The sequence below is a fragment of the Scophthalmus maximus genome, chromosome 16 (assembly GCF_022379125.1).
Source record: "Scophthalmus maximus strain ysfricsl-2021 chromosome 16, ASM2237912v1, whole genome shotgun sequence".
Lineage (NCBI taxonomy): Eukaryota > Metazoa > Chordata > Actinopteri > Pleuronectiformes > Scophthalmidae > Scophthalmus > Scophthalmus maximus.
In genome coordinates, this window is record NC_061530.1 from 2,708,191 (window position 1) to 2,733,382 (window position 25,192).

The 25,192-nt window shown below is 41.6% G+C and overlaps 1 protein-coding gene across 3 annotated transcripts in view; it reads left to right on the top strand.

Moving 5' to 3' along the window:
• The window catches only part of rbfox3a (RNA binding fox-1 homolog 3a), a 529,247-nt gene that overhangs the window by 250,576 nt on the left and 253,479 nt on the right, over positions 1–25,192 (top strand). For all 3 annotated transcript variants that reach the window (XM_035612518.2, XM_035612516.2, XM_035612519.2), the window contains exon 4: positions 54–116. In XM_035612518.2, the coding sequence (XP_035468411.2) occupies positions 95–116 (22 nt within the window). In that variant the 5' untranslated portion in view covers positions 54–94. The remainder of the gene's footprint in view (positions 1–53; positions 117–25,192) is intronic.

The following is a 25,192-nucleotide window of genomic DNA, read 5'->3' on the forward strand; positions in this document are numbered from 1 at the left end:
TTGATGGCTAACCCTTTTTTCTGCTCTCTACTTGCTCTCTACTTGTCTAACAGGGCAGCACCAAGGTCCCTTCTTTCAGACTAGTCGGCTGTACATGGAGACCCCCAGTTGGGCAGGTCAGTGTATGAGTGTGTGTGTGTGTGTGTGCACGTATGTGTGTGTGTGTGTGTGTGTGTGTGTGTGTGTGTGTTCACTGATGAATGCTCTCAGACATCAGCTATGCAGGGGTGTGTGTGTGTGTGTGTGTGTGTGTGTGCAGCTGGCGGTCTTTTGTATGTGTGTGCACAGAGGGAGAATGTGCTGACTGCAGTGCTTTGGTTCTGGGCATGCCCATTAGAAGTGGCTATAAATCCTGAGCGCAGTGCTCTCACTGTGTCAGCAGTCCAGCCAATGAATGGATATTAAACGCCACAAAAAGTCTCTTTAATTCTGCCTGCTTTTTTTACGCTGCTGCACATCTGTCTATCTATCTATCTATCTATCTATCTATCTATCTATCTTTCTATTCATCTGTCCGTCCGTCTCGTTTTTCTTCTCTTCCTTCCATCTTGCCCTTTCCTCTCTCTTGATCTCCCTTCCTCTGTTACAATGAAGGGAAATTAAGGAAACATCTCCGCCAGACCATGTTGGGGTGTAGGCATCCGCAGTTCAGACCCTACCGTCGATTTTACAGCATTAGCATCAATTAAATATTATTTTATTGATAGATTGTCTGCAATGTGGCTCTGTACTGTACATGCTACCACTGATTGTGTTTTAATAAAAGAAGGCTACAGGAAGGGAAGATGATCCACTTCTAGTGCGTCTGTGGATCAATAGATCTCGATTGCTCTCAGATGAGGAGCATTTAGTCGCAGTTGTTAGTCGTGCAGCGTTGAAAGCAGGACTCACTGAATATTCACTACTGTTAAAATGTTGACTGACTGGCTGTGACCAAGACGTGTGTTGTGTGAACTCTGTGCAGTAGCTTTTGGATCTTTCATCACAAAGTGTTTTGCTGTTATGCTTCCCAGTCCATTGTGTGCATGGTGTGTTTTAGTGCACACTCGTAAATGCCGGCTGTAAACGCTCCCCCTAATGTTACCTCTGCTCACTTTCCAAACCTCCGCGTAGCCTGATCATAAAAAATGTAGTATTATTTCGATTAAATTTTGGGCTTCTGAAGTGTGACCCTGGGTGTAGGTGTGGCCATCTGTCCTGCTGGCACATCAATACCAATCTAATAGCAGCAGGAAAGATCAATCACAACCAGCTTAGATCTGCGGACGCACACACACACACATACACACACACCGCCCATGTGCTTCCTCTGCAGACTGCACCAAACCGCTGTGTGTGTGTGTGCTTCACACACATTCTCTAGCACATTCTTTCTTCTTTGCCAGAATAAAAAAGGGACGAGGATCACAGCGAGCATGCCGCGGTCGATTTGGATATTATACTGTTAACATGTCTTGAAAATATCGTTAATGAAAATCATAGAGGAAAAACAACACCATGCAGCACACACATGCAATTAATCAACGTATGCCAGGAAGGTGTGACAGGAATTCATAACACACACACACATACACGTCCTCCTCCCCCTCCATGCCAGCGTGGCCTGGTTCAGCCTCTATCGGTGTTCATCAACAGGCCTCCAGGCTCAGAGACGGCTCCGCAGCACAATCACAATGTCATGGCAGCTAATTGGAAAGTTGCACGTGGCTCAGGGTGAGAGAGAGCGACGTTGTTGAGGGAGAGTTGTGGCTCCTCTGAGGGCTCTGTTGCAAAAATTGGGTTTGATTTGTACAGATCTTATCCAGCCCACAATGACATTTTAGCCCAGTTATCATTCTTCGCTATTTTCCGTACTACTTTTGGTGGATTTTTATCTGTTCATTTTTCATACTTTCTCACAGTTGTAGTCTTTGAATTGAGTCCAGTCCTACCAAATTTCCTAAAGCTCTGTTTTTGGTTCAAAGTGATATGCTGGCATGTGTAGAAGCTTGGTGAAAAAAAAAAAAGAAAAAAAAAAGTGTGTTTTGTATTTGTAGCGCCCCCTATGGCTGATCTTTGCCAAATTTGGCATCGCAAATGCGGTTCCCGGTCCCCGCTGGCTTGGACCCCTAAAAATAACACAAATTCTGACATCTTCTAAATACAGCAGCTTGACAGTCAAGGATGTCCTCATTGTTTATTGATCACGCTCCCTACTCCTAGAAACAAACGTTTCAGGATCATAGAACGCCCCGCCCCCCCAAAAAAATGGCAGCCACCTTAAGTGATAAATAGTTGTACCCTTTCTATCTCAAGCTTTAGGCTCTGTGGTGAGTTTCTTAAACAAATGCACTTCTCCACCACCCTGTAAAGCTTCATGAAGCTTGTCTCCTCGAAATTATTCAATTACATCGAGGGTTCTCTGCTGCCCAGAGGTTAATGGAAGCTCTTGTTCCTCTCGTTGGAGAATTAATCTCACTCAGTTATTTCGTATTTGTCGTATACTGTATTCGCCATCAGATAGAGGGATGCAGCAGTTTTTACAGAATATACCGGAAAACTCAAACTGGACTGAAATCACTGGCCTGATCCGACCAGATAGACATTCGCCACAATGACCATTGACTGACGATTGATCCCTGGACACAGACTAATTCAAACTGTGCCCGTGACACCGGTTGCACAGTGCTGACGGGTGGAATTCGACCCCGTAGTCATTTGTTAATGTAAGTGAAGCTGTAGGAGTGAGCTTTCTCCTCGTTAAAAATGAAAGCTCGGCGTTAATGGTGGGAGCACAAAGCAACTGGTGAGCTGTTGAAGCCAGCGCAACATAATGCACACACATACACCCGAGCATTCTTAATAGGATTGTTTTGTTGATTTTCTTTAATGCAACCATCTCGCACACAGATATACATAACTGTACACAACAAATATCTTCAGTTCAGTTGCGTGCGTGATTGTCTATATGTGCATACTCTTTGGCAACAAAGATAGAAAATGCTCACACGCAAACTGTGATCAGTGTGGATTAATTTGCTTTTATTGAGAAGACTCACGAGCACACGGAGAGAGAGAGAGAGAGAGCTCAGGGGTGTAAATGACAAAGGTTTGCTTTGTGTTTTAAGTGATGTCCAGTGTATCTGAGCTGCTTTTAACGCTCCCAGAAAGGCCATTACAATTAAAGAAGTGCTGGCCAGAATGGAGGGGAAATGGAGAGGAGTGTGATGAGAGTAAAAGAGGAATGTCAGCACAAAGACTGGCAGAGATGCTTTTAGCCTCTCTTCGCAGGAGTAATGTCCAATTACTGCTCTGTTTGAGGCCGCTCCTTCGCACTGTCATCAGCACACAGGCACTAGGTTATGGCCTCTGCAGTGGGCCAATTGTCAGCTGTCATGGATCACAATCAACCAGCGAGTCCTTGGGCCATCCAGAGGAGCAGGGCTTTTCACATGGAATATTCATGCCCTTTTAGTGGTTATAATGGGCTGGAGAACTCTTCGGCAATGGATTTGAAACATCCTCATGACTGAATCTTCCCTGTACACAGTCAACAACACACGATAAGCTCAGTGCTGTTTTCCAAATGCTCCATATTATGTTTTTGTGAGCTTCAGATATGTATGTGCCGCTCCTCAAGTTCATAGGCATCAGCAGAAAAAGAGTAGATGATCTCTTGGAGTTTATTTCCTCTGACTATGACCAGCAGGTGGTACCAGACATTTAGTCTTTTTCTCTGTATTGTGGTGCAGCTTTCTGCCAGAGTGGTGCAGCAGAAGTTGTAAAAAAGCTGTCGTCAAATATGTTGGAGCCGCGAATCCTTGTTATTTCTGCTGCTGTTGATTGGAATGACTATAGATTGCCGTGTTGTATGCTCTAAATATTTTGGCCCCCAGTATCTGAATCTCCTCTTGTTGGTCAGTAATCAACAGAAAGAGAAATTAAGGCAATTTTAAACACATTACTTTCTTTGCTTAACTAGAGGACATGAATTATTGTATTTTGTTCCTTTTCCATAATTGTCAGGTGACCTCCGTTTGAAAAGTTACAAGCTTTCCCATACAGTGCATAGATAGATAGATGGATAATTTTTTGATCCCAAGCGGGGAAATTCCGTGTTACAGCAGCAGTAACACACAACACACCTTACGAAATATTCAATACATAGAACAAAACAAATGTAAAAAATGTACGCATTGTAAGAAAAAATATAAAGAATAAGGAAATAAATATGAATAATTAACACTTACTTGATTATTAATAATGAGCATCATTATCATTTACAGTTTATCACACCTATGTACAGATTAGACTATGTACAGGTGGTAGTGTGAAAGAAACAAACATGATTGTATTTGTGTCATTTTTTCATCAATTAAGCAAAAAATATTTTATTTAGATTCTTTAGATGTCTAAATAGCTTAAAGAAAAGTATGTTTGACACCATATTCATACTTTTTGTCCATTTTTATCTCAAGACGTCTGTGAAAACTGGAGGTTTACTTAGCCTGTGCTTTCTGTATGAATATCCTTGTTCTTCTAAATTGTAAAGGAAAGATAATGAAAAAAAGAGAAAGAATTGTATTTTAAAATGTTCAGACACAAAGGGGACTTTCAAAAATGGTACACTACAAATGGTGGATCACTCATTTCCAACCATCTTAAAAAGGAAATATTAAATAGGCAGTAAGCGATTTTAAACCAATACACTTTTTGTAAAAATTAGCGGATATTTCCTCACAGTCCGCTAACTAAAAACATTCTGGGTTTTTGACTCAGCCCTGGCTCTGTATATTGAAAATCTTTTTAAAAATTGTGCGGACCGCACCTCACAACACTCTGTGTGCAATTTGAAAACAAACTCCCTGACATCTTAAAGGGGCAGTAAGTGATACTCAAGCAATAAACGTTTTGTAAAAATCAGCGAATATTTCCTCACCATCCATTAGCTTTCAGTTTTGTGTGCGCGCCAAAAACCCTGTTTCTTTTCCGGCCCCTCACTATTTATTGTAAACATCGCTCGTCGACACCACGAGACGTGCTGGCGGGTGGCGCCGCAACTCCCCTGTTTTCCCCTCAAATCATCATCAACAACAAAGTGAGTGACAATCGCTCTCCAAATATAAAATGAGTCATCAGTCAAGAATCAGTCATTTGTCAGCATGTGATCTTTCTTGCATTATATATTTTTGTATCATCACAGTATCATGCTGAGGCTGTTTACAGACAGTTCCCACCTGTTTGATTTTAATGATCAGCAGAAAGATTGGGTCATACGTGTGTGTGTGAATAACTAAAAACATACAGGGAAATAGTCAACAGCTGTTGACACATCTTCAGGTCAGACAGCCCCAATCTCCCTCCCTCTTTGCGTTCTTTCTTTCAAATGCCTCTCTCTCTCTCTTTTCATTCTCTCATTCCTCATGTTGACAACAGTACGGATACTTTTGTGAAATGGAGAAAAATGAAGGCTTTTCTCTGTCTCTCTACCTCTCTCGCTCCCTCGCTCCCTCTTGGCCATCTTGATATGTGTTTGTGACCGTGTTTGTGTGCGTGTGACTGTGTGTGTGTGTGTGTGTGTGTGAGAAGGGCAGACAACAGTAATTTCTGCTCTGTGGAAAACGTTTAACATACAGTTTATGACACCCGTGTGGGATTAGGCTGCAGATGCAGTTTCTGGTTATTAGTGAATTTCCTCACATTTGCTGCCTTTATCTTCATATAGAGAGAACTATTACGTATGTTTGTACATGCAAAACACACACACACACACACACACACACGTTTTATATGTTTTGATTCTAAACAGAATTTCCATCTATTTGGATAACACAGATTTGACATGAATTAGTTAATAAAATTAATTTAATTTTTTACAAATGGCTTACACATTTGATTTTTCGATTATAAATATATAAATATAGTTATTTGTTTGTTTTAAATTTGGGTTCATTACAATCATTTTCAGTCTTGTTTCATTTATGTTTGACTGACAAATCTGTTCACATTAACTTTCTGAGTTTGATTATTTTAAATCTGCGTAGTCAGAGAAACAGAAGGCACACTGTTGTACAAATAAAAAAAATATAATTTCTTTATTTCAGGTGTGTTGTTCATATGTCACATCCACTTAGCCCTGGTTTGGCATGTACAGTTTATCTTTGTGTGTGGATGTACAGTTTGATCATATGACATCAATGAAAGTAGAGTTTTCTATCTGATCAATGCTGTAGAGTGTCTCTACTGAGAGTAGAATTTGGCTTCAGCTAGTCCTGATCCCACTGATGTATATAAAAGGGCCTATATTATGCTCCAGGTACCTTTTCAGCCTGCCTCCATGTATATTTGGTTATCTGGGGTGTCTGCCAGCCCACGGAGAATGAAAAGAAAACAATGAGTCGTTGATTCGCAGTTTGGGTTGGCCGTGCAGAGGGTCTGTAAACGAGCCATTCACAGCCCGGGCGTCAAGTGACGTAAGTTGACTCCTGCTACTGGGGCAACCACGCCCCCAACCTGAGCAGCACCTCCCCCCTTGAAGTGCGGAAAAACAGATCGCGTCTACGCCATAATTTTTCTCCCCGCAAGCGAACGACGACGGTGGGCATGGCCAAAAGATATAATAATGTTTGCTCTGATGTACAGACCAACATAACGCCGGACTGGCAACCCATCTCTTTTTGACAGACGGAGCCTTTCCAACTGTCCGAGGCGGAGCCCCGGAGGAGGCAAATGTACGTTTTCAAGATCGTATGTGCTCTAGGGCTGGGCGATATGGCTGGCCGGCGTAGGTAGCCCGCGGCCGGCCGGCGTAGCTAGACTCTTTGCTCCGGTTTCTTCCAACGAGGACAAAAAAATTAAGAAACGTTCTATCAAACGCATTTTCTATTGATAACGTGTCTATCACAATACATATCGTTATCGTTCTATCGCCCAGCCCCTTGGGCTCTGTGTGTAATTATGGAGAACGTGTTCGCTGTGCCTCCCGGGTCTCTACGTCTTGTATGTGCCTTGTCACGTGCGACTGTTGTCATGGCAGTGCTGTGTCGTCGCATAGCAGCAGACCCGTGGGGGAGCGAGGCGGGGCTTTGCGGTACACGAAGGGAGGGGGGCATGATGTGAGCAGGAAAGCGCTGGAATCGACCATTGTCTCACAGGGCTTTTTATACAGAAAGAGGAGGGTGCTGTGTTGCTTGATCCTTGAGGAGTTTTGACATGGAATGGCAAAGACATGTAGTGCACACACCTGAAAACCAATGTAACTTGTGTAAAAGGGGGCATAATATGGGCCCTTTAAGGTGTTCATTTGATGCTATAAAAATGGGGTGAAATGTCACGACTGATGGATTGGTCTTTCGGAGGGACCTTGATACCGTGGCTCCACTCCAAGATCACTACTGCATAGATTCTGGCTCCATAAAATGTCAAAAGTGCAAGATGGTGGCACCCGTATCCCAAGATAACCAAGGAAGTGAATATGTGTTGTCCAACGTTTAAAAACAGTCTATGGTCAGAGTTGTTAAATGTTCCATTCAATTGAATTTACTCCATCACTGTCCTGTAATTGCTACTTGTGGCCACAATGGCCACTGTTGCCATTGTCCAGCGTTAGTTATGTCACTTTAACACCGTGGCGTGTGGTGACTGCAGGCAGAGCTGCGGGATGGGGGGATGATAAATATGAAATTCAAAGATGGTGTAATTGACAGGTGAATCAGTGTATCTGGGAGCAGTCTTGTAGACAGTCCGCTGTCTTCAAGACTTTGTATTTACTGACAAATTTCCTGAACTGCACATACAGTGCTCACTGCTTGCTCACAGCTGTACTGCTAACTTCTAAGGCTACATCCACATTACTACGTTGTCGTTTTAAAATGCATCAATGCAACAACATTCACGCCTGCTTCCCACACTACTCCTGAGTTATGAATGCCCAAAACGAAGAAGTTTGGAAATGCAGCACGTCCCATTTTTGGTTTAGAAACTCCGGGGCTGCGTCCTCGTATGGACATGCAAAAACAGAGACATTTGGAAACAATTACACAAATCACCCGCATTTGATTCCTGATTGGTTCTCAACAGTCATGAGCTGACTACCAGGAGTAAAGGCAAAAGATTTTAAACGCTTACTTTAAATACTCGTTGCACCTCGTCGTCAATCCAATAAGAGAAATCTCACTTTTTACCATTGTTGTTTCTCGTTGGTAGGGTTTTCTGTTAATATGTAACCAATTGCAGAGAAGACAACCTGCACAGACATGCTCAGTGTGTGTGAATGGTCACGTGGTATATTTTCAGGTGTGTTACATAGATAGGAATCAATACAGAGATGGTGTTAAAATGCTCATCTGGATGGAGACCGTTTCAGTTTTGAAATGGCGTTTTAAAAAACTAGAACATAGTAGTGTTGATGATGCTTTACTCTCTGCTTCAGTCACTTCACTGTCTCACACCCATTCTGTCACTCGCTACACTCACAACCTACGTCTGAACTATCTACTTGTCACGACGAGCAGGAAAGCAGGCCCCAAATGCACAGGTGCACTTAACGAAGTCTTTATTAAAATAGAAAATATAACAGACTTCCGATGTTTCCAAACAAAATCCAACTAAAGGTGTCCACGACATGTAGCAAACCTATAAACTGAAAAAAATTAGAGCCAGGGGCAAAAGGACAAACTGTGGCAAAACAACAGACGCCGACCAGGGAACATAACAGGAGCAGACAGGACAGACTGGGGGAAAAACAACAGAAGATCTGACACAGACAAAGGGAAGCACAGAGACTAAATACACACACAGTGGGTGGGGCAAATAGAGCACAGGTGAGACACATTAGGAACAGGTGCAGACAATCACAGGGGCAGGAGACACAGGAAAAACAAAGGGAACTGACACGAGCCAGGGAAACAGGAAGTACAAAAACTACTTCAAAATAAAACAGGAAATACAAAACACGAGATTATGACTACTTGTGGAACAATAATCTGTCTCAAGCTTACTGCACGTTATACAGAGATAATAAATCTGTGTAATTTGCTTGTTTACCTGCTGCTCCCTCTTAACACTCAACACTTCAGAAGAAAAGACCTTTGGAGTATAGTTCTCTCATTTGTGAGTACATTTTCCACACCGTGCATGCATTTAATGTTGCGCACAAGACGCCTGATTTCAGAGAAGTGTAATCAGAGTCAGGGCAGCCTGACAATCACTCGTCGCTCGTCAGAGATCCCAGGTTTGATGCACAGTCATATCCCTGGCGGCATGTCCAAATTTTTTAGATGAATGATTTTGTTGTTGTTTGATCTTACAAATGCAATCTCACTGCACCTTCATCTGTTCGTGTGTGTGTGTGGGAGAGAGAGAGAGAGCTAGACAAGATTAGGCCATTCCTCTCCTCCTCAGTCATGTTGATAAGGCTTTTGTTAGGACTCCTTAATCTTCATTAAAGACTGAAGTGAAGGTAGGTGAGAAACTTACCCAAGTGAGGACGACAATTAACATTTAACTGTGAGATAAGGCCCTATCTGTGACCCCCACCTTTATGCTCGGCGCTGATGCACATGGGTGGTGTGACATGTTGCAGGTAATATATGCTTTTAGCTGGTAGAGATGGACTATAAGAGGGCCTCTCATTTCTGGCTGCCCTGATAGTGGTGGGCAGCCCCTGAGCAATGCCACTGCCAGCATCATTAACTTTTTAATTATGCCTCTTCCTCTGGCTCCATGTAGAAGACCCGGTACTGCAGCTAAAAAAGAAAGAGCGCTTTAATAAATGTCAGACAGGATCCTTATCGGATCCTTATTAAAAATTCAGGTATAACACAAAGAGGCTCGTTGCTTAGTTTGTGATTCTGAATTAGCTGGCTGAATCTGAGGACTCCTCAGCTGATGTACGGCCGGATGACAGTCGGCACAATTGACATTTTCAGAAAAAACACCACTCTGTGTCGTCTCTTCTGAAATAGATAATCTGTGAGTCCTAGTCAGCAGTGACCGGCTCTACATCCTGCATGCCGATGTGTCCTTGGGCAAGACACTTAACCCTAAATTGCCGGCAGTGTATGAATCTGATGGAAAAAAATGATTTAGTGTGAATGTGGGCAAAGACGATGACACGGGTGGGGGTTGTGTTATTGTTACGGTTATTTCCTCCCTGGTGTTGTTCTGTGAAATTGTGACCTATTCTTCATCCCACTGCTTCCCTCAGTTGTCCTCTTAAACTCCTTTACTGACCAGGTTGAATTAAGAGGAGAGAGATGGGTAGAAAGACTCAAACTCACACAGTTGACGTTATTTGGATGAGCGGTTGCTGAGAAAAAATTGAAATACAGACAAAAAGACCTATTAGTATCACTTTTACAGAAAACAGCATTTGTAGCCACAACCGCCCCAAAAAGTCTGAGAGGAAATGAACTACCCTGTGTATGCCCATTTATTTCTTCATTTGTCCGAGGATACATATCATTGACTCAAGGCTCTTTACCACTCCTTTAGTGATGCACACATTTGTGGGAGGGTTTAACCAAAATGAATGAAGACACTAATAATAAAATATTATCAACACCCAACCCCCGACCAATTCCTTCAGGCACCATTTAGGTCAACAGTAAATTAATATTTATTTGAATACAGGCCTTTAGAAAAGGTCATATTGAATATTTGCTCAACCTCTAGTTTTCCATGCAACAGTATTTCATGGTTATGTAAAAGTCTTCAGTGATAAGTCTAATACAGTGTTAATATACATAATATATGATTATTATATACTGTATATAATAATAATTATTATTATTAATAATATCTTTCATTTTTATAGCAACTTTGAAAACAGGGTTTCCAAAGTGCTTTGACAGACAAAGCCGACAGGATACTCATAGTCGCAAAAATCACACTAATAAACCAAATCAGTAGCAACACACTGTAAGATCTAATACGTTGGCTTTACTTACAAAAATTATGCAAACTCGTTGCCGCAAAAAATGAAGTAAAGTAAATTTAAGATGGTTAGTAACAAAAACTTGTTTATTCTGAGTGTGCCACACTTACATGAAGTTGTTTATTCTGAGTGTGCAACACTTACATGAAGTTGTTTATTCTTAGTGTGCAACACTTGTCTATTCTTGTTGTGATTTTCCTGCTCTGGCCGGGGCGCGAACCCAGGCCCTTGGTGTGGGAGCACCAACCACTAGGCCAAAGCTGCAGTGTTGCAGCGCAGCCCGCCAGCCAGTGTTGCCAACTTAGTGACTTTGTCGCTATATTCTAACGACTCTTTTTTCATAAAAGCGACGAGCGACAAATGTAGCGACTTTTTCTGGAGTTATTGGAGACTTTTGGAGACTCTGATGTGAAAGCACGTATCGTTATTACTCTCCTCGATTACCGGGTGCTGCCGTGGGCCCCTCCCCCACACATTTAGTGACTTTTAGGACAGCCAATAGCTACTTTCCTTACTGAGGAGTTGGCAACACTGCCACCAGCACGTCTCTTCAGGTGTAGACGAGTGATGTTTACAGACAGCACATTGTGAACTATTTGATTTGTTTTCGATTTACAGAACCAGGCCTGAGCCTAAAACCCGGATATTTTTTCAGCGCACACACAGAGCCAACAGCTAGCGGAACCGTGAGGAAATATTTACAGATTTTTACAAAACGTATTTTGCTTTTGAATTGCTTACTGCCCCTTTAAGATGTAATGATATGTAATGTAATGAAATATAGGCTACTTTAGCATGAGAGTAAATTAACTTAGTTACAATGAAAATGGCAATTTCTCTAAGGACTTGGTTCTTCTAAGTGAATCCAACTTGACCATACCAAGTAAAGATGACTTTTCAACCCCAAATTACAGGTTACTTGTTTAAACCGAATCTTTAGAACAGGTTGATAAAAACTGAGTGAGGTACACTTATTAGTTCTTATTAAACCCAATGTTAGTATTTACAGTGCAGCAATGCGAGAACAGGTAAAAAAAGTAAATACAAATGAAAAGAATGGGAACAATAAACAGTCAACATATACACAGTCAGCATTTGAATATCGTGGAAGCAGACACTTGGTGAATAGGGATGACAGTTAGAGGGGCAGTTTTTCAATCCAAACTACAGTAACAAGAAAAGTGAGCTGTTCTTTAAGTGTTTTGTTGTCATGGAAGTATCAAAAGAGGGATGAAAGAAGTTTCGATGGCATAATTCCAGTATCAAGCATGTTGATCTGCATGCACTTAACAGTATTTGTATGCTGCTTTTGATTAGTTTTGATGATTCTGCTCACAGCTCAGAGCAGATGTTTTAAAGTTCCACATGTTGTTGTCAGTGGATGCTCATCATGACCACAAATGTAAGACAAAGGTATCCTACGATGATCTATTGTCTCTTCATTTTCACTAATGCAATGCCTATTTTTATGCTGACCATGTTTTACATGGCTTCAAACAAATCCAGGCCTTATCCAGTTCTAACAGTTTTTGATGAACCGTAGACAATTTTATTAATGTGTTTGTTTTGTTGTATTCTGGTGCCAAGTATAGAACCTGCAGCTTGTCCACTGCATTTCCATTTACAAAACTGCACACATTGGACACATGGTATCATCATGCTGTATTGATTAAGACTAACAGTTTTTCTTGATTGCTAAGACACATTTCTTGAAATAATGCTCCATTTCCCAAAACTCTAAACACAATTGCTTAACTGCACACTCATTTGCAGAAATGTCAAACTTCCATGTCAAAACCAAACTCTCCACTCAAAACCATGTCTTCTTTCATCAAAACCAAACTCTCCACTCAAAACCATGTACTCTTACATTAAAACCAAACTTTGCCTTCAGACATCGCACTAAAGCCATCAAATTCCAACACACTACAAACTGCCATTAAACACTGGTGTGATCAATACAAAACACTTCCAAAACACCTGTTACTGCAATGAATTACATTATGGTTTTAGCCCTGAACAACAGCTCTTTACTCTAAATGATGAACACAATATAAAGACACAACCAATGTATACATTTAGAACTTTTTATTCCTTGCAGTAATGTACTGTAGAATACAGTATAATCATTTCCTGGCCCACAACTAAAAATAAGCTAATACTATAATGGATTATAACCTAACATAAGAAAAATACAGTTTGTACATAAAGTGGAAAATTTCTCTCTCCTCAATTATGTTGTTTGCTATGACCATATTCACAATTTTTCCTCTCTTACGCCTTTGAAAATTAACGTCTTCTGCCTCCATCAGGTGCTCGTCTCTCAGTTGAACTAAAATAGAAGTACAGATGGGAAATCATCCGATTTACAAACTAGGAGCATACAGTAACTACAAATTACTGTACCTGTATGTGATATGGTACAGTAATTCATCACATTTCAGACAGCATATAGCACAACAGCTCCAGTACATGCGTGCTGTACCAGAATCCTTCCTCCTTCTCCTCGTCTTACTCTTCCTCCTCGTTCATGTGTATCCAATGTTCCAAAACTAGTGTACTGCCCCATGGCCCTTTTATCTATCTATCCTGAGGTTCTGATTGGTGTGTGAACAATTTTGACTCCATTGTTTCGACCTGTGGAATTGTGTGCTAATTGTGTTCAATTTGTGATGACTTGAGTTAATGATATTGAATGCAGTGCTTTCTGAATGAACATATGGTGTAACCAATGATAAATGAAGGCATTAATGTTTAGAGTTTTGAACAAGTTGTTAAGCAAACCTGAAGCATGTGTTTAAACAGGGAAATAGTGTTTACATTTTTGGGAAAAGTGTCTGTCTTTTGGTAAATACCTTAATGGGGATCAAAAAATTATTGTATCTTATCTTTTCTGTTATGTATTGTAAATATTGTATGTACATAGAATAATGTTATAGTCTTAGATTACATAATGACATAGCTTTAATTTACTCCTATTATTATTTGTAAATTGTATATGTAAATGTAAGTAGTCCTCATACAGCTTTCTGTCCCACTTTAGTCTCCCCTTTAATCAGCAGTTTGCTAATTAGCTCTCGGTATGCTAATGGTGCCTGGGCCTTTCTTTTTCCCACTTCTTATGCTAACCTATTAGCTCATATTAGCATCAGGACTGATTAGATGCAGCTCAGCCCCTGCGGAGTCAGCCTCAATTTGCCGCTCGTTTTTTGTGTTTTTTCCCCGACTGTAACACACACTGCAAAAGTGAATACTGAGCATTGAGGTCCTGTTTAACTTCAGTAACGAGAATCTGAGTCTGCAGAATGTCATTAATTTAATGTTATTTAAATAATAATAATGATAATAATAAATTGTTATTTAAAAAAAATGTAAGGACATCTTTTGCAGTGACATTAAAGTTAATGCTGTTGTTGTGCCTGGACATTGGTGAAAGTACCATTTGTCTAAGCAATATAATTGATCAGTTATGGCTATCAAAATAATAAAATATTAATATTAAAAATGTTAATATTAAATAATAACTTTGATTAATATCAAAGTTCCTCGGGGCACCACCCTTCAAAGGAAGGGAAATGATAGCCAATCAATTGATTTAGCCTCATTTACAATATACTAACTATCAATTTGGAATTCTGATTGATAAATAAATTAATAATTACCACCAGAATCACCACCTTGGTAGTTAGCAGAGGTTGAAGGATTTGGAGTTCTACCGGTCAGAGGTTGGCAATACTCACACTTATGCAACATTAAATAGACCAGACTGCATATTTAATAACATTTATTTAAAAGACAAGTTGAAACAACAACATCTAATCTAACAAACGAAATATATGCAAATCTGAGATTGTGTTTGTGTGTGTGTGTGTGTGTGTGTGTGTGTGTGCGTGGCTATAAAGGTCAAAGGTCTAAAAAAGTACTACAAACAAGATGGCGGTGAACAAAGAAACTACAAAATGGTGGCATCAGAGGTGTCGGCTCGGCCACATGCTGTGCTTCTTTGCTAAGGCCATTTGTTGCAGGACAAAAGAGTTTCAGGTTAAGAGAGGGTTAGTCACAGGGTCCTAACATCCAAATAACTTATTGATAGATACAACAACAAAATTAAGTGAACACATTGAGTCAAATCAATACAGTACACTTTTAAGGTTAAACATTCCTATGTTTAGCCGTGTTGCGTTATGCTAAGCTGTATGCCCAAGTTACGTTACCAAGTCCATGGAAGAGAAGAAGAATAGTCCTTTTGGGATGCTGTTTGTGTGTCCAGAAAGATGCAGCAGTCGTGCTGTGTGGTTTCAGTGTCCTTTTTGTGTCCTCCACAGAGTTAGATGCTCAACACTAACTCTGCTTGGTGGTTCCTGAGCTTGATCAGTTGACCAGACTTTGTGTCTGCCACTGATGTAAAACCAGACTTTTCCAGCCTTGGTTGGTCCTTTGGTAGGCTCTCGCGTCGCTGCCTGTGGAAGTTGCAGCAGTCTGCTTCTGCAGGCCTGCATGGAGGTCAGGGTCCAAGAGCAGTGGTTTCTCCCAGAAGAGAAAGAGAGGTCTTTCCTCTCCGTTGAGAGGTTGGAGAGGAGAGGAGAGTGTTGTCTCCTTGAAGTTAGAGGCAGGAAGAGAGTGAATAGAAGGGTGCCCTGGGGTTTTATGGGCCTGATGACCCCCTGGGGTCTGGGGCACACAGTGACCAATGGCAGCTGGAGATTGGAGGAGAGTTCACACCAAGGTTTGATAAGTGAAGCATTCTGGGGATCAGAGTTTTCCAGTCTGTTCCTTTGTCTTTGGAACAAAGGACCAAATGATCAGGTCCTCCATTTTGTGAAGCACTACACTGTAAAAGGTAATACCTATTCTTACTTATATTGTATTTGTGTTTTTCTTTTACTTATATTGCATTATGTAGTGTTTTTTTTTTTCTTCATATTTCTCACCATCCAGTTGATTCAAGTATGTGAGTTATGAACATGTTTGCCTGATGGAGGCTCACTTGGTTCACTTGAGTAAACTTGACTTGTGTTCCTGGAGGGAATGAGACCTCAATGGTGCACATGTTCAGTAGAGCAGTACAGAACCATCCAGCATGGTTCAATGGTATGGTAGTGTGTTGGGAGTAGATGGACGGATCCTCCCAGCATACTCAAACAATATGGAAGACCTAAGTTAGGTTGTGTTCAAAGACAGTTTAGATGTTACCTGGCACATTCCAGTACTATTTCAGATCTTTTCATTAGGGTAGGGGACATTGCTGTTGTAAAGAATGCATTTTAGTGACATGAGTGAAGCTTAAAGAGAGAAAAAAAACTTCCAGCTTGCAGCTACAGACGGATGGACAGAGATTCCTCCATTTATAGTTCTCACAGCTGCCAAGTTTGCAGTTGATGAGCATGAGCAGTTGTCACAAAAACTGAGAAACAGACAGAGATTCAGACAGAGATTCCTCCATTCCTCCATCACCAGTGATATCATCAAAACATTGTGTTTCAATTCAAAAAATATACACCATGTTCTCAAGTGAATTGAAACCCAAACTAAGAAAACCTGTCTACCATGCCAGCAAGTGAAGTTTAAAAAAAATGTTGGAATTTTCTTTCTCTGATTTTTTTTTATGCTCATCCCAATAAACTTTCACAGTCAACTTCTTTGAATTACACCCACCGAGTTTGAAGTGCATTAGCAGTTATCTTTCAATGAATCTCTTCATTCTAAGTGCACCACATTATCACACACAGTTGATACCCATGCGTAAGAGGAGGGAAAGTAAGAGAGAAAGAAAGGCCATCACCTTCCTGCTGTCGCTCCACCATATGATATAGTGAACATAAAACATGATGAAGCTGTGTGATCAGGCAGGAGAGGCCAATGACTGACCAAGACTTTGATGGGCTTATTATTTTAACTCTGATTTACAGTAATTGACCTCTAAGTGGAGACGCTCATAATTTATGGTGAGGGGGAAAGGCCAGCTCTCTATCTCTCTCTCTCTCTCTCTCTTTGCTTTGTCTCTCCACTGTCTTTCACTCCTGTCTTTAAACTGATAGTTCAGTGATTTTGAAGTGGGGTTGTATGAGTTACTTATGCACAGTTTATATGTCTTCCTATGGAAATGGTTATCAGCGATGTCATTTAACGGAGTTTGGGGGAGAAGTGGATGTAGCTAAAGTCCCACTGTTGCCGAGGGGACTACCGAAAAACGTCTTTTTCACCACGTGTTACCTAAACGTACGCTAAAGGATGTATTTTTTTCACTGCTTCAGTTTGCTGCCAGACAGCCGTTTAAGTTTGCGCCGCATATCAGCTGTTCCACTCAGAGCTACCGCGGGAAGTTGGCGCAGTAAGGGGTAGGCGTAAAAATGAGAAATGGGATTTGGACTAAGTTTACACGATGGTCAAACTTATAATAAACACACATCAGATAAACTATCTCTGCCCAGATACGTTTGCCTCCTACGTGGGTCGCGTCGGAGCGACCGGTGTGTTGACCATCCGTCCGGCTTCCCAGCTCTGGTGACAGTCGTGTTCCAGTCTGTGGCGAGTGGAAGCTGTCAACTTGGCCTGCAGCTGAGTGAACAGCGGCTGAGCAGCGAGTTGACTTCAGGAAGAAGAAAAGGAAGGGGAAAAGTTTGTTGTTGACCATCTCCTTTGTGGGGTCCACGGCAGTGGCGTGGCGGCGCCAGAGATTTTCTTTTGCTGGTGCTATTCGATTGGTCTACGTTTCAGCGAGGGTGCGTAGAGTTTCCCTTGACACATGCAGATACACACCCGCTTCGCCAACGAGAGGGAGAGAAAGTGCTTGGTGCCAGGGTCACCATCTCTCTCAGTCTCATCTACAGGTTTTGATAAAGTCTCCACACGTTGACGTTTAGGGAGTAAAGAACATTACTGCTGTTAATCAACAAGATGGTGAAGAAGAAACGCAGCCATCTTTATGTTGTTCAGGTGGTTCACTGTGGACATACAGCTAAATTCAAACCCACTATTGTACGTACAATATTCACAACGCACTGCAGAGCACTAGCTGTCACAATCCCTCCTCCTTCTTCTCGCAGTGACTCAGTGGACGGGAAGGATTCCGGACCCATGCAGTCTCTCACTCTTCCGCTTCTTTCTCCCATAGTCTCTCCCCCTCCCATTCCCTGTCACTCACCTTTGCTCATTTGCACACTGATTCACTTTCCTTCTCCCATTCCATTCTTCTGTTCCATCTGGGCTTCATCTCCCCCTCTCTCATTTCCTAGATCAGTCACAAAGGTATAGCCTACGCCTCCTTCTCCTGCCACCGACACTCCTCCAGGAGCAGGAGAGAGCCATTAGGACAGGGACGGTTGAGGAAGTGTTGGGGGTGAGAGAGAGATGGGTTTCAGGATGGAGATCTCTTCGGTTGGGATGGAGTGATGGGAACGCCGGGGAGAGCAGACGGAGACAATGCGAGAGGAGTTGAACTGAAGACTACATTGAATCCACATGATGGATGTGCTCCGCTTTTGACATCTCTTCTCCTCTATCTTTGCATTTTCTACCACATTCTTTTTTAACTTCTTCACCTCCTCTTTTTCCCTTTTAATTCTTCTAGTTTTTCTTTGTGAACGTCATTTCACATACTTTATTTTCGTTTTTCCTCCCCATCTCTTGTTTTAACCTCCATTAGTTTTGTCCTGTATCTCATCTCCTTCCCTTTTCTCCTTTCATCTCCTCTCGCCACATCTTTTTCCGTCCCCTCTCCCTTTCCCTCTGCATTCATTTGTTTTGCTTCTTGTTCTTCTGCTCTTTCACTTTTTGTTAGTTCTTTGTCTCTTCGCCTTGACTGTCTCCTCCTCCCTTCATCTGCTGTACTCAACTCCTCTCCCCTTGTTTTTCCCTCCATTTTCATTTCACTCAATTTACCACTTTCTCTCCCTTTCCCTCTGCTCTCCCCTTTTCTTTTCTACTATCTCTTCCTCCTGTTTTCAATTCAGCGCTTCCACACAACCATTAACTTTATCTCTTTCCCTCTGTGCTGGTGTATCTCAGCCTCCCTGTGGTGGCGACAGTGTGACAGCTGTGTGCCAGCCTGATCACACCCGGCCTTTGATCACTCTCCCAGATCAGCACTGTGGCTAATGAGGGTAGCAGGAGAGGTCCGGGGCTCACACACTGCAGCTCCACACTGCCCGCACTACTTCCACAACCTCCCCATCACACCCGCTCTCTAACCTCTTCTCTCTCTCTCTCTCTCTCTCTGTGTTTTTTTTTCATTTCATTTGTAGAGGACCGTGATGTTCTCTGATAAATCTTAATAAACATTGTTTTTTAAAAATCAATCTCTCTCTCTCTTTCGGCCTCCCTCTCGCTTCCTTTATCCTCTCCATCCTCCTCTCTCCTCTGATCTGTTATCTTAATGTGCCAATCCTCCTTTCATCAGCTACTCAACTCTCCTTACTTCCGCCAAGGCGGTTATATTTTCAACCCTGTATGTTGTTTGTTGATTGTTTGACAGAATCAATCAAATTTAGCTGCGGATCTGGATAAAGGGGCGGAGCCAGATTTGTAAAAAATATCACTTTATCTATCATTACGAGATTTTGGAGTGTTTATTATTATTAGTATTATCATTGTTATTTTTAAATATAAATCTGGATATAGCAGAGGAGACTGTAGATCCTTGGCAGAAGTATGCGCTGTAATGAGAGACATTCTAGTTCTTTTTGTAATTTGGCACTGAAGGAAGGTTTGATATCAGTTGGTTATAGATTTTGATTGAACATGTGGATAAAATCACGCACACATACTGAAAAACAACAACAAAAATGAAGGGGGGAGAAGCATAGGGATATTTGTATACTACTATATAACATGTTTTACACAACATAAAAGAACTGCATCTTAGTGTTTTGCTTCATTATAGAGCTGTGTGCAGTGCTCTATGCCTCGATGTCACTCTCGCTTCTCTCTCACAAAAACACACTGACCGTTGACGACAACGAGAGGAATCCTGACCACGTTGGTGGCCCATTAAGGCAACACAATGTCAGAATTGCTCTTGGCTAAACTCAGGTTCCTCCTACGGTGAGAGGCGTCATTCACTGTCGTAAAAACAAGTTTGCGTTTTGAGCCGTCCCATACACGGTGCATGGTACACAAAATCCTCAGAAACCAAAGAACCATGAGAACCTAGAAGGTAGATAGGCAGATAATGACAACATTTTTTTACTTCTGTGACATTGGATAAAAATGTATATAACCAAAAAAATGACAGCGTTTTAGTTCAGCTGAAATAGTGTAGAGAATGACGTTGCGTGGCGGGCAGGGAGGTAGAGAAGATTGGAGTGACTGCACCTGTTGGAAGGTGTTTATTATTCAAAGTAGTATTTAAAGGAGCCATGTGAGAGTCTCTGTCCTAGAACATTCTCCGAGCTCTGCTTTTCACAGGCCCAGGCAAGTGAGCTGTACTTGCACTCACTACGTACTTCGCATGCCTTTTAACGCTGCCGACTTCAATCAGAGGCTGTTTCAGGGCGACTGCCGATTGAGCACAGTTAGGCAACTCCATCAGCTGCTAGAGAGACTTGTCACCTGACCTAAGAGCGGACCAAGGCATTCCTATATCTACATTATCATTACCTCTGCTTCACACAGGAACAACGCCCTAAAACTGTCTGGCTTGCCTCCAGCAGCCATAAACTGCATCCGAATGGCACGTACCCATATTAAATAAAATAAAATTAGGGTAAAACCTGCAAATATGGCTTGCTTGGCCTGCAGTAGTCTCCACCAGGTAGCTGCTAGCTCTGGTTGTTAGCATGTGTCCTGTTCACCAAAGTCACATAGTGCAGTCCCACATGTACAGGGAGCGCTTTGACAATGAAAGATATATTCATATTTTATGATTGTGTAGGATCAAAATTATTTTGAAGCTGTTATTTTAAGGTAAAAAAGGGTTCGGCGTGAACTCTGTAGATACCGTTTTCACTGTCACAATGACACGACAAGCAGACAGCCATCAACATAACACCAGCCCTGCTCTTGGCCTTTTTCATGTGAGACATGTAAGTCTTAGGTTTGGCTTTTTACAGTAGGATGGGGTCATATGCAGCACAGGCTACGAAGAATGGATGTAAACCATGTGTAAATGTTATGAAAATGTTTGACAAAAAGTTACATTTGAAAAGCAATGTTTAGATGATGAGAATTTAGACCACCACCGAACTACACAATCAATATAATTTGATTTACAGTAGTATTTATGCTATACTGTAAATGTGCATGTAATCACTTTCTTATTTCCAGGTAGAAATCACAAAATAATTAAAAATCCATTTCTAACTTCGACACCGGTGTACTTCTTCATCTTCCCAGTTTAAATGAGATAGAAAGAATCTTAAACCGTAATCATATTCAAGCAGCTGTTGCACTCAGATGAACTGTGGACTAGCGAAGCTCTCCATGTCTGGCTGTATGCTGACAGCATGTTTGCCCTCAAACACCATCAAGCTGTTGATTCAGTCACCATTATTTGCTTTTGTATATTGAAGGCATCTCCATGTGGGGAACCAATAGAAAAGAGACAATTACCAACTGAGGCCATAACTTTTATTGATTCCTATCACCATTTTTGTATGCTTCCTTTTTTCTTTCACTTTTACCTGCTTCTTAAAATAAAAAGGGTTTTCTTCACCAGTTTTCTTACCTCTATTTCTTTTCTTTCGTCCGTACCCTGCTCATTCCCCATATTTTGTGATCCCTATCCCCCTGCTCTCCTCCTCCTCCTCTGTGGCAGTATCACTGGGGTGGAAAAATTAATTTCCCCTCCAGTTCAAATGCAGGTATGGAAAATATATAGGGGGTGAGTAGAGATGGAGAGAGAGATGGTGTTAATATTGATCTTGGTTAATTAGATTCTGTTGGAGTCCCATGGGGGATTGGAGTATTGAGACTTGGTGTTTGAGTCCAGGCAGAGGTAAGCAGAGCCTGAATTAGAAAGAATTCCATTTTAAACAGCAGCTTGTTTGGACACAGAGTGAAGAAATCAGTGCCTCTCATATCTGGTTTATTCAAATCACTCTGCTCATTCCGATCCTTCTCTCTTTGTGCAATTAGACCTCCCTTTGTCTTTTGTTGTTTGTGTGTCTGTGTGTGCGAGGACTCCCTCTATACACCTATAGTCAGCAAAGGTGGATGTGGTTCCATGAACATATATGATTTCCGCAAAACATAAACAACATGATTGTTGGCGTCAGGCGGGCTGGTTTGAGTATTTCTGGAAATGCTGATCAACAACAGTGATCAGCTATCCTGTTGACCTTGTTGATGAGCGAGGTCAAAGGTGAATAGTCGGACTGTTTGGAGCTGACAACTCAGATAATAGATAACAGAAACATGTTAAACCTTGAGGCAAAAAGTAGTCGCATAAAGGATGAGTAGGGTCCGAATTTAGTCTCAGCAGCATGAATCCATGGACCTACCTCGCCTCGTGTCAACAGTCCATTCTGGTGGTGACACACTTTGGGCGCCTTAACACCAACTAATGCTTGTTTTAATGTCACAGCCTGTCTCAGTATCATTACTAACCATGTGCATCTCTTCGGGCAGCTGTGGCTCAGGAGATAAAGCGGGTTGCCCACTAACCAGAAGGTCTGTGGTTTGGTCCCTGTCCCTTCTAGTGTGCTTGAGATACTGAACACTAGATGTCCATGATCATGCTGCTGTGCTGGCAGTGGGTGAATGATGTGTGCTGGGGGAAAAAAACGCATCGTACAGACGCGTCGTATGAATGTGTATGTGTATGTGAATGGGTGAGTGAGTGTGAGTTGTACATTAAAGTGCTTTGATTAGTTTATAAGACCAGGAAAAGCTTCCATATAAATACAGTCCATTTACTGTTCATGGCAATGCCTTTCCTGTCCTGTATCTGCGTGATTTTAAGCATTGCACTGCTCCCATGTGATTGGTTGATTGATTGAATAAGCAGGTGTACAGGTATTCCAAATAAAGTGCTCAGCGAGTTGATTATACTCAATTAGAATATGTTTGTGATGAAAACACCCCGAATAACACTAATCATAAACAAAGAATGCAAAAATCACTGTCAAATATGAATGTGGTGTACTGTTACTGTGTATTTGACACAGTGGCTTGAAACACAGAATTACTTCCACATATAACTTTGAATTGAGCTGGAGATGACCTGCCGTATTGTAGTATTAAATGTTTTTTTGGATTAAAAAAAAATCTAACATTGTTTTGACACACATATCAAAATCATCATCACAACAGACTTAATCCATCTAATTTGAGGGGCTTCATCTGGATTTTCCAAATACTGATATATATTTTTTTGTGTTTAATATAATAAATTCAGGGAGTAAGGTGCAGTCTGAACTGGTGAGTTTTTAGTCTGCGACGAAAGCATTGACGGGATTCTGATGTCAAAGGGGAGCTCATTCCACCATTGAGCAACCAGGACAGAAAACAGACGGGATTTTGATGAGATTTGAGTTTTAGATTCAAAGAAAGCAGATAAAGAAGCAAAGAGGAAAGAAGAGATTTATAGGCAACTGTCGAAATGTTGCAGAGGATCTCATCCCTGCCGTAAGAAAGTCCCGTCTTGACTCTTGCGATGTTCTTCTACTTGGTTTACCAACTTGAGAGGTAAAAGAGACTTCAGCAGGTCTAGAATTCAGCTGCAAAGGTACCTACCTGCCACACATGATGCCAGCAGAACATTCTTCAACATTTGCACTGTTTTCTATATCACAAACCATTCACACATTGCCCTCACAGATGTCAGGGGTTTAGGGTTCAGTGTCTTGCCAAAGTACATTCCAGCATGTACACTGGAGGTCCTGGGAATTGAACCACCAACCTCCTTTTTACCAGACATCCCACTCTATCTCCTGAATCACAGCCACCCAACTTCACACCTGTTTTGAGCAGAGAAGCATCTAAGAGTGAAAAACATGTCCCCCCTAGTATAATTATGATGTTTATAACAAAGTTATGAACATTTTTAGGTGGCATTTTGGTTTGGTTAAGAGAGGAAAAACTATGCACTGATCCCAGATCTGCACCATGGGTAACAGGGCCTTCAGTGTAGCTGGCCCTATAGATTGCTCTCCCCTAGCGTCTGCACCACTGCACATGACTGTTTCTTCTTTTAAAGGAGACATATTCAAGTTCATTCTTTTAATTTGGGTTACCACTTGAAAAGGTTTACATGCTCTAATGTTCAGAAAAGGCATCAGTGTTCTCATACTGCCCATTCCTGCAGCTCCTCTTTTCACCCTCTGTCCAAATCGCCTGGTTTTCTTTGAGTCCCGCCTCTCGATAAACCCCAGTCTGCTCTGATTGGTCAGATGGCCCAGTCTGTTGTGATTTGTCAACCAATTTCAAAATATATAGGAAATGTCACGCCCCTTCACAAGAAAAGTGGAGATTCTCAGATTGCAGGGGGGGTTACCCCAAAAGAGGTTAACTGTGACCTCAAAGTGGGAGAGAAATCTGAACCAGTTGTTCCGAGCCTGGCTGTAGGGTTTAGCCAACTCACAATAAAACGATAGGGTGCTCTTTTTTCACATTTTGTGGGCCGACAGATACACACATTTATGTGCTCAAACACATGAAAAGGGATTTTTGCATAATATGTCAGCTTTAAGACAATTAAAAAATCAGCATTTCCTAATACTACATGCAGTGGCGGCCTTATGTATCTGGGGGCCCGTTTCAATGATTAATATGGGGCCATACCCACATAAAACATGAACATAAAAGAGCAGAAAAGGAGCAAGGAAGGGCTGCGAACCCAGATCTTCGGTATGGGAGTCAGACGCACTAACCACTAGGCCAAAACCTCAGCGTTGCAGCGCCACCCGCAGGCAGGTCTCTTTACCATGTTGACGAGTTTTGTTTACAAACTGCACTCATAGTGATGTGTGGCTCAACCCACACAGTCAGTCATTTGTTTTCTTGTTGGGGCCCCTCGAGGCCAGGGCCCATTTCAATTAAAACAGTTGAAACATAGGTCATCATCCCTATGACTACATGAAGGGTACACTTTTAGTTTCTTTCATCATTGTATATTTCTATTTTCTATTTCTATTTCATTGTTTCAGTTTTTCTACCTTGCTTTATTGACTGGATGTCTTTTTGGCCTGGGTGTCTTTAAAGCCACTTAGATAAAATGCGTTGTTGTTATTATTACTACCATTATGGACAGGTACATTTTTCAATGTGTCCACAAGTTTAGGTCAGAATATAGTTTGAAGAGCTGACTAAGTTTTCTGTAAATCAACATGCTGAAAAACA